The following is a 16,382-nucleotide window of genomic DNA, read 5'->3' on the forward strand; positions in this document are numbered from 1 at the left end:
CAAAAAGAATAAAAATGCTCCATATAAACACCTCATTCAGAATAAACAGGCCCAAGGGGATAGAAATTTCAATCAGTTGCAGAAGGGTAGTTAACCTTTTCATAAGCCAATCAAAAGAAAAACTGTACCATGTCAACAATTTAACCTGATTACTTTCGGGCTGCCGTCTTTATGCACATGCCCTCTGTCTTGGCATAACTGCGTGGGGACGTACGTTTCTCCACTTCCAAAAAATGGCGGCTTCCAAGCCGAGCTGGACCTCTGTGGAGAGTTTGTTTTTGATACAATCTCTTAAAGAACTGAACATTATTGGACGCCTACATGGTGGGAAAATAAGAAAATAACAAAGAAAGAGAAATCCATGAAAAAATGAATGAAGCATTCATCAAACAATTTAAAACTGCTGGAAAATTTTGAATTACGCCTATTACAAGTCCCAGACCATATTAGATTACAGCCTATGTAAACACCTTGACCTGAAATCTTCCATCGGAATGATTTCAGTCAGAATGAAAAAATAGTGTGCATGTACTCGCAGCTGATGAGTGACAAACCCCAGACAGTGCACCTTGAGTAATGACAGGATGTGTAACACACGATCAGAGAACCCTGTGCTGATAATGACACCATAGACACACAAGTTCAAGTTTAGCATGACATGTTCCCATAACACACATTGAAAATATTGTAATGTAAACAAGTCATACACGAACTTACTCTATCCGTTTTGATCTGAGACATGGCACAGTAATCACTGCTAAGAGGCTACACATACTATACAGGTGCTACAACCATTCCTGAACTTACTTTACTGCGTATGATGTCACTTTTTCAAAGCACCAAGTTCAAACAAATTCAAACTTAACATGTCATTTCTTTGAATTAATTTGAATGCAACTCAAGTAGGCTGAATTATGTGTAGAATTGACCCTGCAATGCTTTCACTGTCTCACTTGAGTCACAAGCTAACTGTAAGGTAGTTGCATTTTACAAAAAAACAGACTTACCCTCTTCCACAGATTTTCCATCTGTGCTGTCCAGAATGCTTCTACACGTTACGTCTCAGAGGGTTTGATGTCATGATTATCCGTTCAGCACATCTGCTACTTTTCTCCATGTTTCGCCAGCAGAGAGAAGAACAATAGCCTTTTTATTAAGGGCAACCGGACATGTGATGGGTTGAGAGAGTGCATTTTAGAAATATCCAGTGCTGAAATACAATCCATGGTCTGTCATACATTTCAATATTGAACTCAAACAGATCTCTATAAATCGAATATTTGATTTTTTCCATCATGCAAATGGTTTTATTGAATTTTAAAGGAGTGAGAGCTCTCACATGTTAATGGAAACTGTGATGGACTGGCAACCAGTCCAGAGTGTACCCTGCCTGTCATCCAGTGTGTGCTTGGATAGGCTCCAGCCCCTCATAGCCCTGCTGAAGATAAGTATGGACAATTGTTAGATGACAGGATGATGATGGTGAAGATGTTTGTGATATGTACCGATGTAGCAAGCATCAGTTTGGTGAGTCAGTCCACTTAAAGTAGTCTCTGAACATTAGATGGCCAAAAAGGAAATCTTGTCAACTGTGGAATGCAGTGTTGATTTATTTGAAATGCATGTTCCATAGATCAAGTATTGTGTTGCACGTTAAAGCCCTGACAACCTTTATCCCTGATCACCTCATGTCTTTGAATGATGAGTTTCTATGTGAACACACTGTCCTCAGTCGGATGTTTTTTTGTTTGGTTGGTTTTTTGTTTTGTTTGTTTTCACAGAACAGGTTTCTGAATTTGTGTTTTGTCTGTGTTCTCACTGGTTTGAAGAGGGAGCAGCTCTGTTGGAGAAAGATAATGTCACACATTTCAGGATTTAACATCATTTAACATTCAACATTTTTCTAAAATGTATTAAATGTATTTATTATTATTCTCTTTACTTTTCTATCATTTTCTATCATACTGTATATTATTGTATTACACTGATGACATTGTTGGGTTTTGCTATGTTGCCACGGAGACGGCACAGTCCATCAAATCTGATCAAACTCTACCCATACAGTCCTAACTGTGTGTTCAGATCATACACTGTTGTTCAGGCAGACGACAAGGCAAATCCTATAGGCGGAGCAATCCTCACAAAGTTATGTAATGAATGACACATGGAATGAGTGACACAAGGCTAAAATTTGTTTCACTTTCTATCTGAACACATCTTTGTAAAGCAGATGAACTGAGTGTTTGAGCGTTAAAATCTGACAAAATAATACTTATGAGAATATCTTTTTGTGGACTTTTACTTTGATTGTTGCGTATTTACTTATGACTAGTGTTTAGGGGCTTTAACAATGATAACTGCCCCACACAACTACAGTCTGTTGGTGAATGGAGGCTGCTGACAATGGGGAGAATGCAATACATTGAATTTCTCCATTTTAGGTCTCACAGTTAGTTGTGGAATTAAGGCTAGCAACTAAATAGTCACATGTTCACCCCTCTAGCCTCAAGGCCACCCCTATATTATATTTTAAAAACCTGTCTTGACTGTCAGACAGTATGTCATTGGGTTTGCACAGAGTGTAAATAGCACTGAGTATTTAATTTAATTTTCAGTTACAATGTACACAATCCAGGGAAAACTGACACTGTACTGAATTCTCTTGTTTGACAAATGGTAATTAAAGAGGAGGAGTGGAAGACAATGAGAAGCAAAGTAATTAGAGGGGAACTTTGAGGCAGAGACAAGTGAGATGTGCTAAAAACAGCTGAAACTCAATAGATGTCCAGAATATTTAGTACACTGGTTGACTGTGAATAGATTATGTGTCTACAGCTGTTTGTAGGTCATCCATGCCATCTAGTGGCCAAATGGTGCACTTCAGCGGCATAAAAAAAATTAAGCCTCTTAATTTCACTGAACTTTATTTTCCTTTTCCTTTATTTTGACAAGATAAAGGTGAAAATAACCTTACAGTCCGTACAAATACATTACAATATGTTTCTCCTCAGAAATGCATTACTTGCATTTGCTCTCACCAACATCCAGAAGCTGTTGGGATGACTTTTTGACACAGCAAATACTGCACATGAAGTGATGCTGCTCTACTTACTCTATAGGTGAACTACAGACGAACAGTGTGTGTGTGCATGCCTATGATTTAGTGCATGGAGACAATTGTTCAGGTCATTGCATTTTTGTGCGACTATTGCCATCAGGTTACAGTGTGGACAAACATGATATATGTCACATAGAACTTGCATATTGAATACCTAACTCCTACTGTGTATTACAGCTTTCCACCTGAGAACAAACCAACATGCCCACCGATCACATACATGTTCTTAGATTTGTCAAAGCGCACAAAGAAAAACAACTGTAAGGAGGAGAGAATGGATATTGCTGTTGCTGAGACAAAGAGAGTGTGAGCAGGAAGTGGAAATTTAAAAAGGACCTTTGTGACAATAATGACAACACAAGCAGGAGGTGGTGAAGCACAGGCAGTGAACAATACTGCATCAGCTCAGGTATACAACAATATTCATGATATTCAAAACACAACGTTCCTACAAAACAAGGTGGTATCTGACTTCTGAAATGTAAAAGTGTGATGTCTGAACAGATTAACAAAAGTACCATAAAATACTGTATGTCTCATGTCATTATCATGCAGTTGCATTTGCTGCTATTTTTACAGCACAGAAATCTGAACAACAGTACACGCTGATACAACTGATACACACTCATCCCACTGTGCTCTTTGAAAATGTTTAAAGGGAAACTCCATCCTAAAGCTGAATTTACATTTTGCTATTTTGGTCATTTAGGATTAAGTTGATACTGGCAAACAAGTGTCTTCCAAAGCCATAAATAAGATCGTTTGTTAATATTTTTGTATTATTAAAAGGCTGAAAATGGTCTTTGGGGAAAAATCAGGCGTATGTTTTTTTTTGTCTCAACAGCTGGAGCAGCGTGTCAGTGTCTGTGTTTGATTGACAGCAGGTGGAAGGCTGAATCCCACCAGGGGAACAAGACGAGAAGTAAACAAACTTGAACTGTAGCTTACAAGCCATGGGAAGACGGCGTTTTGTTAGCAGTGGTATTGAAGGACGTCATCGCTATCTAAACAGGCCAAATAACATTTGCAGGTGCATTTATACAGTGTTTAATATGTGGCAGCTGAGCAGTTAATTAGCTGTTTATGCAATGAATATTTGTTTGGTGGCTCATTCAACAACTTAAGGTTCAGGACAAGACATGTGTTCATGTTTGTAAGTTAGATAAGGAGACATTGGAGCAGGATGCTGTCTGGCTGTTAGTCAATCAGTTAGGTAGGGGGAGTAGATAGGGAGCACGATCACGGAACCAAAAAATAGAAAAAAAAAATGGCAACCTTTTGGTTTCTGAACACAAGGCAAGTGATTTACAAAGTAGATGTATGCAGACAAAAAAATGCTATTTAATTTCAGACTTTAAAGAGTAACTTATCACCAGACTGGTTCCTATTGAAGGCCCTTATCATGTCAGATAACATTGTGCTTAAGTGGGTCAAGTTATGAGACAGATTTTCAATTTATCAGATTTCCACAAACTAACTGCCATAAAAGTAAATCAGGGGACAGTCGAATCCAGATGGAATATCTTTTGTAAGCATGGTGTTCATCCCTCTAGTAGAGTTTAGAGACTTGGGGAATCTTTGACAAGGAGCCCTGAAGGCATTTTTGTGGTGGACCAACACCAACTTTATGTTGGTTTTTCATTTAATTTCTCTCTCATCTGTACAGCACATCCAAAGGACTTTGATTTGAACACAGAGAAAATGTCCCATAACCTTGATATTTCACCATGGCTGCTGTCCAAGACTTGTTCTATTGTCCACTGCCTATGTGTCTCAAGATGACATCATCAGTACAAACAGTCTCTCTGCTGTTCAACTTAAAGAAAAATTGGCTTCACACTATAAACTGAGCCGCACAATATTATAGAAATGACATGTGAATTCAATATTTAGGATGGACTTTCCCTTAAAGAGAAACTTTTCTCTTTACCTATGCAGACAAATTCTGAGCTTTAACCCTCCATAAAAAGCTTTTCAAGTAAGATACTGATGTTGCAAGCTTCACCTGATATATCAAAGCCACTATTTTACAATATTTGGTGGGTCTGACATGCTGGTAGAATTCATGTTTTACATGAGAATCATCAGAAAGACACATGGTTCTATCAGAATGCCAATTCTTCAATCTTAAAGATTTCATCTTTTCATGTGCTTTTCACCATACACCAAAGACTAAGTTTCACCATCCACATCCAACCTCCTCTATTTCCACTACAGATTGAGCACACAGTAAGATAAACAGCCATTCATCTGTCCATCTTTACGATTGTCGTACTCAGTGACTCAGTGACAGCACTTTCAGAGAACCAACAAACAATAAAGAAAAAAATAATAATTCATACCACTTGAATCTGATTGTGTTACAGCATGCAAGCTTCAAACAATGTGTGTTTTCACTTGAGAAAGCCGTCATTCAAGTCAATCAGTGCAAAGAGGCGGACGTGGCACCTTTTTGGTCCCTGCCCTTGGAGCTGGGGCCTGCATCCGGAGAGGTAGGGGAAGCAGGGTCGTCGAAGGCAGGGTTGGGAATATGCAAATCCGCTCTTTTACTTTTCTTTGACCAAGTCTTGGTGTGACATGGAGGGGAGCTATCACCGGAGGATCTGGTGGTATGGCGGGCCCCACAGCTTGTGGAGAGCTCTGGTGAAGGGTCAGAGTTCACCGTGGGGCTGTTATCTGGGCAGGTATGAGCTGACTGAGGTTTCCCCTGAGGACACGGGGTGGACAGGAGCGGAGAGCGAGTGGCCGACTCCAGCAGACCTTTAGTTCCCTGTGTGCACTAGGGAAGGGAGGAAAAAAAGACAAGAACTGATGAGACAAGCCAGCAGGGTGTTAAATCACTTCAGCCAATGCAGCAACAGCTGTGCAAGATGAATCAAAGGCAAGCTGTGAGTGCGAGCAAGCCACAAATGAGATCTGAAGCAAGAGTTCCCAAATGTTTCATGCCATAGATCTGCATATGGATGTGTATTAGACCAGGGAAATTGTACTTGATAGTATTTTACCTCAAGGTACATCTGAGAAAATAGTTTAAAAAGAGTATTACAGCAATTTACTGTTGCATTTTTAAAAAAGTTTGGGGCAAAATTGAGGCAGCAGAAGCAGAGATATCCTCACTTTTATTCTTTTATTGGTCAAAAGCACTGCAACCTGCATGTGCCATAATGCAACTCTTTTGTTACACCCTTCCTGTCTGCTAAGCATCCACATCTTTCAACCCCCCAGTTTATAATGCAGGCTTTCTGTTAATAAGACGAGACTATTCAGCCACACTAGCAGCTCTGTGAGACTGTACTTTTGCACAGTAATGCTTTGAGCGAAATGCTAATGTCAGCATGCTAACATGCTCACAATGACAGTGCTAACGTGCTGATATTTACATTTGCTAACAAGCACTAAACACAAAATACAGCTGAGATTGAATTTTGCAGGAATTTGGTCCAATCATTAGTCAAACTGAATTTAAGAACTGCTGGAGACACTGCATGAAAAATCAGGGGATCACCAATGTCATCATTATTCAGCCTCTGAGCACCATGGATGATGACCCCCTCATCAGGGGTTATTTTCTCAGACTGAACAAAGCTCCTCCAGGGCTACTGAAGACAACTCACATCATGACAAGTAAAGTGACTTTGATGTGTCAGGAACCACTGATGTGCAAGAATGGTTTCTTGAACTGTGACTGACAATGATCTCAATCCACAAGCTCACTAGTTTTATGCTCCTGGTTTATGGACAATCACAGTCACAAAGACATTTGAAAAAATCCTGCTGCCAGTAACATCATTAGTTTCAAGTCTTACACTTGCATTAAAGATTTTCTTGGCCACTTGGGAACAGCACAACAAGCTGTAAACATATGTTACATATTATCACTTAGTTAGGTGATAATCCTCTGTGAGTTTGTCGCTACTAGCAACACCTTTAATGTTACACATAGTCATTTGATCCATTCTTAATATAAAAATGTTGATTAGTGCAGCCTTAAACAGTGTGTTTCACCTGTATTAAGTTTGAAATGGCTATAACCCTGAAGCACTCAGTGAATGCATAATGGTTAAACTGCAAGAGCATAAAAAGTTAGGAGTCCATTTTTAATTTAAAATTTGAAACATTAACCATTAATCTAGGTTTTAAAAAGGCCACTTCCCCCTTCACTGTGTAAAAATTCAGGTCAGTCCAGTCTGCTGTCAGCTGAAAACACTTTCTAATCTGGATTTTGCCATGCAGAGTTGCTCTAACTAAATTTAAAAATAATGTATCCATCAGAAGTCATTATGTACTGGTATATTCCCTCTGAATGAGCTTCCCTCTACATTTTTATTTTCATCATTTTCATGTCTGACTGGAAAAATCTGCTCAGTCTAACCCGCATATAAAAATGTTGTTACTGTTATTTACATTTTTGATGTCCCACAGTGGCCTAAAAGCTGTTTCAAATGTGTTTTGACAAGAACAAATCATTTATAATAAAACTGAATCCTTGCTAATCTGTGGCATGAAAATGAAAATAGCCATATTTAAAGATAGTACTGACACGGTATACTAGAATTGTTTGTGGTATAACACAACTGTATATTGTGAATTAAATTTACATACAGCACACTCTGTGTTAAATAATGCACTCTGCAATATAATTCAAGATGACAGCGTATGAATGAAGCCATGCAGCAGTACAGCAGCCAGCCAAGAGGACATGTAGACACAGCGGTGGGCGCAGAGACTCTGTACTCGCTTTCCCTCTCTGCAAACAGGCTTACCAAGCTCAAGCCTCGCTTTTCCTGCTCTAAATGTGGCTAATCAGCCAGTGCAGGACACAGCAAAGTCCAGACATTTCTCCTCCTAGTGTTGGTGGCGGGACACAGGCACACATAGAGACAGATCACATACACAACAGCAGGTTAGGACTGGGCTGATGGAGACACAGGGATACTGGGACAGTTTTGTCTGGGCTTTTCTTCTCTTGGAATACACAAGTTATACTCCAATATTAAAACTAGGAGAGTGGGCAGACAAAAAAACGAAAAATGAGTACACACAGATGTTGAATTGCATGGACAAGATGCATGTTTTATTACACTTTTACTTTTTAATATATGATACATCTTAGATACTGACAAAATAGAAATATGTATAAAAACAGGATGGACAAATCAAACAAAACAAAAAAAACATGAAATAAAGCATGAAGGGGAACACAAATGAGAAATGATGCTGATTGGCACTTTGACCTTTTAAATGCAGACCAACATTACTGTTCACACGAGACAGGGGAAGGTGAAGCGACACAGAATACAAAAGGAGGATCTGCTGGCACAAATAAAAGCTTCACTCACAGCTTCACCAGCGTGCCGACTGAATTCAGAAGACTATTTTCACACACTCGCCAAACCCAACTCAACAATTAAATAAATTTAAGACTAAAAGGCCAAGCTTCTATTGGCTTTCAGTTCATTCTGTACACACAAATAAAAAAAGATTTTACTGCTGTCTTGTTCTTTTGGCATAAACAAAAAAAAGCTGTTTGTCAGCCTAAATGCCAAACAGCAGCTGCTCTCTTGCTTGATATGAGACTACTGTGGCTCAGACTGCAAAGCTATCTGTGCCGCAGTTATGTCTTGTAAACAAAAATTGCTGTACAGCTCTCCAGGCATTCTTTTCTATCCCTTAGTGTCAGGTAAAACACAAGAGAGCCGCTCTCTGAGAAGGAGTCTTCACTTCTAACAATTCGTACTCTCTTCCTTCCTCATAAGAACACCCTGAGTCCACATACTGCACAGGAACAAAATACTGAGGTGTAGACTGTGATAGAAAAGGTAAAAATAGACAGCATTTATATATAGTGATAAAAGGATTGCTGTTTCTCATTCTGGAGGCAGTAAATCCTGATATGTTAGTTTATAAGGTAAACAATGAGTTGGCTGTTCAGAAGTCCATGAACTGCCCGCAGCAGCAACCAGTCACACCACAAATTATAATTCTTAAGGGAATAGTTCAACACACAATGTGACAAAAAAGCCTGTATTCCCAGGAAAGAGATGAGAAGATCAATATCAATTTCATGTCTGTGTGTTAAGAACAGAGCTAGAGTCAGAATGTGGTTAGCCTAGCTTAGCATAAAGACTCAAGAAACTGGATTGGATCTATCCAAAGTGTGAATATGCACCTACCAACACCTCTAAATGTGTCTTATTTTCACATTGTATCTTATTTAACTCAAATATAAATAGAAACATACAAATTGCAAGTTTTGATTTTAGGGAATTACATGTCGGAGTTATTTTTTGAGCTGCACGTTAACATAAAATCACAAACTATTATTTTTACATGTATCTTTTGTAAAAGATCATCAAATGAGATATTACATGTTAACTTGTGAGCTTCTGAGGTGTTGATAGGTGGATTTTTCCACTTTGGAGAGAGCCAAGCTAGCTGTTTCCCTGTTTCCAGTTTTCACACTAAGCTAGGCTAAACCTACTGTATCCTGTCTCCAACTCTGACTGTACTTGAAGCATGATTGTAACTTTTGGAAGATATAACACAATCATACTCTTATAATAGTCTTAAGCGATACATACTGTTGCTCAATTCAATGCATTAAAGGGATTTGCTGCCACATTGTATCGTATGAACATTAGCTTATCAGAGCTAATGTTAACTTCTGTTAGCATAGATATTTCTGTGGGACTGACATTACTGAGTCAGTTTGATGACTTTTTGCTATTTTATCATTTAGCATTATGCCATAAGGCTCAGCCACAGCAGCCACTGTTCAGTAAAAGTTAAATGGGTTCCTTTTAACACATATTGAATACTAATAAGTAAACCTCTCACTGTAGAGTAAATGCGGTATATGGAGGGATTAACCCGTACACAAGTCAACAACAGGCAGCAGACAAATACTGGCTTGAGGCTACAGCAGGCAACAAGGCTTCTGTCAGGCACAGGAAGAGTTTCTGTGGGAGTTGGGGGATGCAGGTACAGGAAAGGGGGATTCCTGCAAGCCAAAAGCCAGCTGGGAAGACCCTCCTACCACGTTTATCTCGTTTTTAGTGGCCAGGGTGGGCAGCTCGATGTCGGCTCCGCTGGTCTGGGCGGATTCGTCTGCAGGCAGGAAACCTCGTCTGTCGATCAAACTGAAAAAGGAAGGTCAAAATAATTAGCCATGCATGTTCCTCTTTCTGTCTAGTCATAAAATGATAACATGACAACACACTGGATGTGAGGAACAAGCTAAATTTAGTACCTATCACATTAACACGCACCTCCCAACTATTTTCATCGTTAAATGGTTGATGGGACTGTGAAAATATCTACAACGATGAAAATAAATCCAGGACTTAATCGTTCTATCAACAAAGTTTAATATGTTGTGTCAGAGTAAGAGTGTCAATCAATAAACCTAAAACTATTTTTGTTACACCCTTGCAATGAATTTGGACACAAGTTTTCTAGGGGTTCCCTTGTGGCACAGCAGATGGGCACAGCAGAAATATTTAAATTATAGAAGAAGACAGCAAAAAACATGCATATTTACATGAATGGAACCAAATCTTTTCTATATCAGGATGAGACATGACCATGACAACTGAAAAGAGGACTGCGCATGTGATTTCGGGGCTAACCTGGGTGGCATGGGTCCACAGAGCACAGAGCAGCAGTTGATAAAGATGTTTTTATGACTGTATGGGTTGGTGACATATTCTGCTCCACTCTTCCCTGACCAGGAGCCTTTAATCTGCAGAGGACATGATACAGATATAAAACCTAGTAATTGTGCAACAACTTGCAGTTTTTATTCAACAGACATTTATTATGATTTTGTTTGAGCAAAATAATACTTTTGACTTACTATTTTACCACAAGACACAAAACATATTGAAACAGCATTCAACATTCAACAAGGCATTACTCACGTCTTCATTAGTGGTCAGGTTGGAAGCAACCAGGTATGTATGGAAGCCTGAGAGGCCCAAGATGGACCAGACTGAGAAGAAACATATCACGAGCTCCACTGCAGTGAAGGGTTGTGTCAAGGATCAGCATCAGTATGTTGGAGGATGCAGAAATAAACAAAACCTATTCAGTGACAATGTTCACTTATTTGAGAAATCATTAACACATTTAGTAAGTGAAGGATATCTGCCTGGACTCTCTTGTAGAGCAAACACGAGGCCTTTTCCACCTTGAGCCCCTGAAAGAGAGACAGAAATCACAGTGACTCAAACTGTGTTGCTAAGTGCATTAAAGTGTGTAGCTGTTTTTGGAATTTCCAAACCAACAGTTGCAATTAATTCTCCTGATGGGGGAGTTGTTATACCTATGGCTTTGCTGTGTTTGTTTTCCTAGACAGTGAAAGGGTTTTTGAGTTGCCAAATGGGACCACACAGTCACAGAAAAGCATTCCTCATACTTATCTTATCTGAAATGCGGTGCTCTGATGTAGTAAAACTCAACCGTCTGGCACTCAGAGCGAGACAAAACAAACTAGCTATTGGCAAGTGCTATTTAAGCCAGGTGTGGTAGCAGTTATCATCAGTAAGATCAGCCATAAAACTGCTGCTGACCGGAGCAGAAACACATACTCAGTGCGAGATGTGTGGTCACACAGCCGAAGATGAACGCCGTAAGGAAGGAGAGCGAAACGATGAAGGTGTAGAAGAAGCGGTAGTTGCGTTTCCCCACACAGTTCCCAACCCAAGGACAGTGATGGTCGAATCGCTCTGAAAGAGAAACACACCCGAGGAGAATCCACAGTGAACTCAGAGTGACCGCTGACATTTTCATTTAAAGGAATAGTACATTTGGGAAAAAAAAGCTGATATGTCATTCAAGTCAGTCCAGCCTGTGCTACAGTAATGGAATGATGTTCAGTGTAGCCCTGTGAAACCTTCATTTATTATTAATCACTGATAAATGTCAGCGTGCCGGTGTGTGCCCGCAGCTCACCCACACAGTTGTCACACAGGCTGCAGTGGGAGGTGCGCGGAGGCCGGAACATCTTGCAGGTGAAGCAGTACTTGAGCTTGACCACCTGCTGGTTGATGAGGACTTCTTTGGTGCGCGGTGGAGGCCGGTAGCTGGTGCTTCCAGTGTTCTCTACAGAAGAGAGAATTAACCATAAGAGATAATGATCTGATCTATCACCATTAGCACATACACCCTTGCCATTTAACATTCACAGCTTGTATTTTAGTTAAATAAACTAAATAAATCTTTAGGACAAAGCTAGTTACTTTTTCCATAACAAAATTATAATTCATTTCCACATCATTAGTCTGGCAATGTCAAGCAGCCATGAGAACCACCTGATAAAACAAAAGGCAACATTCCCATAAAACCACTTGAGAGCTTGTGGGCTTTCTAACTGGTGTCACTGAGAAGAAAACATTTTTACTGAAGAGACCTTTTTCACAGCAAACAAACTGAATACTTGACTTGTCAGAGCAGCTAAAAGCACAGGTGGTACTAATAACATGATGATGGCGCATTAGGTCTGCCAGTAAACGTTTCCAATGAGCCTGCATGCATAACAGTACACAGATCTGGCTCACTTGTTATAAATGTAATTAACTACAACTGCGATAAACATCTTTTCCTGCTATGACATGTCAAGAAGTCTGCTTTGAAAAAGGTCTATGCCGCGTCCCAGTTGTACTATATATGAATTCTTACATTATACTCTGATCGATATAAAAGAAATACACTCTCACATTTTGTACTAAGAGGAAATTATATTAGATTTGCAACAAAATACATCAAACTGCTACTTTGGAACGTCACTCTAATTGAACTTCACAAATACACAGAAAAATGTTATTCTGAAGGTTATTTTTTGTTGTCTGAGATGTTCCTGGATCTGTTTCACCACCATCTGCGTCGTGGGACAACACTGTACATCAACAGGAGAATTCAGGAGAATGCATACTGACTTTTTTAAGTAAGATTTTTGTGACTTTTTCAATGTGAACACACTACATAACCAAAACCTGCATGAAACAGTTTTCGTCTGTGCTACACTTTTTACACATTCTGCGCACTTTTGTATGAATTTTTAACAGGGTCAGTGATACAGTTCAGCACCAAGACACCTGTTCAGAGAATACTGAGTAAAACTAAATATCAAAAGCATTTCTTTAAAGGTGGGCTGGTAGGTCGGTACTCAATACTTGTGTCAGTCTCTTAGTTTCAAAAATAGCTGGAACAACAGTGGTTCAGTTGAGTAAAATCAACATCTTATATCACCAATGTCTAAACGTTGGTGATGAGTAGGAGTTACAAGGTGCACATGAAGCCAGTTTTAGACACTGAGGTCACCACATTGAAGCTATCATTGAAAGAAAAGAACATGTTGGCAAGACTTGATGTTGACAGTGAAGATAACTGATGGACAATACTGAATAGGTTCAAATTGAAAAGGCCAAACTGAAGCAAATTTAGCTTTAGAAGTCAACAGGACACATTTCTTTCCAGAAATATGCCCCTAATGACTCCCACTGTGACATTCATTAGACCGTTAGACGTCATGTCGTTTGATGTGTCAGAGGTTTCATCAAAATGAACAGCAGTATGACTGGTGACTCTTCCCAATGTTTCTGCTTCAAAGGAAACTAGCCAATGCTAGCGGAACAATGCCTTCGATCTCAACTGTGAATTGTGCTCTGACGCAAAATATATCGTGTGAAAGCTCTTACGACAGTGACATCCACTGTACTTAAAATAGAATATCCCTGACGTTTGACTTAATTGAATGCTACTGAGAGGAGGGCGACTTACAAAGAAGTGAGCTGAGCTTAAGCAGTTTGTGGTTTAGCGATTAAGTTTCCTTTAGGAAATATAAAAGTCCACATGGAGGATCGGCGTGCCAAATGATGGGCTATAAATGTGCCATAAACTAGCAGGAATATCACTCTGGGGGAAAACATTGAAACTGTAAAATTGTATGATTTTATGAGACGACCATAGAGGTCTGACCCCAGTTATGGTCCTTACCAATCTGCTTTTCAATGTCTGCCGCCTCATCTGGCGTCGCTCTGGGTAGGATGCCGGGGTCGGTGAAGCTGGTCTGGAACAGGGTGATGACCACAAATATAAAGAGGACTCCTCCGATGACAGGTATGCAGCTGGTCAGGTGTTTGACCAGGAAAGGACAGCTGTGATATGAGGCAGCCACAGACAGAGAGAGGATGAATTACAGAGAAACGCTGACCATAATCAAAGGCTGGAAATGGGTCGAAACAAAGCCGCGTCTCATATGATGAGGCCTACTTTTTTCACCCACCAGGGGATATAGTTTTAATTAACATTCAGTGCTTTTAATCACCATGTGAATCCCTTGAGATGGAACACACTTTTCACTACAAACTGATAGAAAGAATAACATTCTCATATTCAAGCACTACTCCTTACGACAACACTTTGGTTTAAAATATCATGTTACATTAACAGCTATCAGATTTTATTATGCACAACCAGAACAGATATACAAAAAGCCAAATTATGGGACAAACTGAGCTCTGATATGTACTTGAAGTTGAATGGTGTATTAGTAAATGAACTGCTCTTGTAGAACATGAAATTATTATGAACCATTAGGACCTGCTCTACAGTTCGGTATAGATCTATTACACCAGACAGGAGACGATTCAATAAAATGTCAATTTATAGAGCTGCTTTGGCACTTCGTACTGTTGTGGAAGCTGACATTTATTGAAATGTACTCCTTTATATATCATACCCTTCTCAGCAGGACGACGACTGAACTCGCTGGTGTTATGACATATTTGTAGGCTTAATATGAATCATAAACTCACTCAAATATAAAGAATAATCCACTTGTGACGAGGATAAGGCCCAGAGTGAGGGGCAGGACCCCACTCTGCCGGGCCACTATGATCCGTCCGCCGCAGTAGAAGCGGTTCTTTCCGGGGAAAACTTCCCACTTTCTCCTCGGTCTTTTCGGCTCCTCTCTCTTGTCACTGTCGTGTCCATGATGATGATGATGATGATGTTGATGATGATGAGGTGGAGGAGGGGTCGGGGTTGGTGTCGGAAGTGCCTGCGGGTCGATTTGCTGATACTCGCAGTTTTTCATGATTTATAATGTAGTTTTGGTTGCTCTGTCCCAATTCGGACAACCGGGCATCTGGCCAGCGACCGACAGCATCACCGACACCCGTGTTTGAGGCAGCTGGACGCCGCAGATGTCGTCATTCCGTGGAGAAAACAAGCTAATCCTCTATTACGACTATCCAGCTGTAAATAACCCAAAGACTCCGTATTGGAAATTACATCCCCGTTAATTTCCATGCCTCTTCATTTATTCCTCTTTCAGTCTCCAGAAAGATTTAGCTCAGCCAGCTGCGGACTATTTAACACCAGTAAAAACCAAAGCACCGTTACCACTGATAGCTTCTTAGCTTGCTTGAGTTGCACATTTCAGCTAACCTTTGTGCTTTACTCCACTTTACTTATATGCATGAATGAAAAGAAGCCCTAAAACTTTGTCATTTTTAATGCATATTGCTCTCCTACCAGGAGTCTTGCCACATTCGTGACTAGTGTTGTTAAGCTCCGTTGCCACAGACCGAGCCGTCCGTCCAGGTAAACCGGCTGCTGTCAAACTAAACAGAAACACAACAAGGATTTCCGGTTGTTCTTTCGAAATAAACGATTCGTTAAAATGTTACTTAATATATGTACGATGGTGATGGCACTCATCATCAGTGAACGGCCACATGTATAGGAATACTTCATCGTACTTCCATTAGTATATTTTTCTCGATAAATGTCAAACATCTACAAACTGTTAAATACCAAGTAGCAACTTCCGGTAAATTTGAGGCAGGTTGTCAAGCTAACGTCATTACCAAACAACATGGCCGGAAATAATTTATATTTAAGTTCATCAATAAATTATTTAAAACAAAGATGGATCACATCACCACACTGCTTAAGGCACTGCTCTGGCACTTATGTCCTTCCGCTTGTTTATGAAGCTTTAGATAACCTTGCCCCTCCTCATCATCAGAGATCTTCTTTCATTTTATGTTCCAGCCAGATCACCACTTCTCTATTAAATGTTCCTTATGTGTCCCATAAAAGTACCGGTGAGAGTCTTCTGTGCTCTCTCTGTGTTTAAAAGTACATTAAAGACCTATATTTTAATCTGGTTTTCAATTTTGATTTGGAGTAATGTTATAGCTTTAGCTTTAGCTTTAGTTTATAAGTTTCAATCATTGGTTTTATATAATTTTATCCC

At 39.8% G+C, this 16,382-nt stretch overlaps 1 protein-coding gene across 2 annotated transcripts; it reads right to left on the reverse strand.

The window, feature by feature from the left end:
• Nucleotides 1–2,907: 2,907 nt before the first annotated feature.
• zdhhc18b (zinc finger DHHC-type palmitoyltransferase 18b) lies at nt 2,908–15,816 on the reverse strand. Of its 2 annotated transcripts, XM_044336502.1 has the most exons (10): nt 15,656–15,815; nt 14,935–15,376; nt 14,114–14,274; nt 12,071–12,220; nt 11,707–11,844; nt 11,264–11,315; nt 11,038–11,140; nt 10,747–10,859; nt 10,155–10,257; nt 2,908–5,897 (listed from the first exon to the last, which is right to left on the reverse strand). In XM_044336502.1, the coding sequence occupies exons 2-10, from the start codon at nt 15,213–15,215 to the stop codon at nt 5,541–5,543; spliced, it is 1,458 nt and encodes a 485-aa protein (XP_044192437.1). In that variant the 5' UTR covers nt 15,216–15,376; nt 15,656–15,815; the 3' UTR covers nt 2,908–5,540. The 2 variants fall into 2 exon arrangements, with proteins under 2 accessions (XP_044192437.1, XP_044192438.1); XM_044336503.1 differs by lacking the exon at nt 14,935–15,376 and having other exon boundaries at nt 15,656–15,816.
• Nucleotides 15,817–16,382: the final 566 nt, after the last annotated feature.

The sequence above is a fragment of the Thunnus albacares genome, chromosome 19 (genome assembly GCF_914725855.1).
Source record: "Thunnus albacares chromosome 19, fThuAlb1.1, whole genome shotgun sequence".
Lineage (NCBI taxonomy): Eukaryota > Metazoa > Chordata > Actinopteri > Scombriformes > Scombridae > Thunnus > Thunnus albacares.

What these genes read in the sequence shown, in the direction of transcription:
- zdhhc18b (XM_044336502.1), bottom strand. Translation starts at nt 15,215, where the DNA reads ATGAAAAACTGCGAGTATCAGCAAATCGACCCGCAGGCACTTCCGACA. An exon ending in CCTGTGTGACAACTGTGTGG is followed by an intron (nt 11,845 to 12,070) that starts GTGAGCTGCGGG and finishes TTTCTCTTTCAG; the next exon opens with AGCGATTCGACCATCACTGT. An exon ending in GACCACACATCTCGCACTGA is followed by an intron (nt 11,316 to 11,706) that starts GTATGTGTTTCT and finishes TCTCTCTTTCAG; the next exon opens with GGGCTCAAGGTGGAAAAGGC.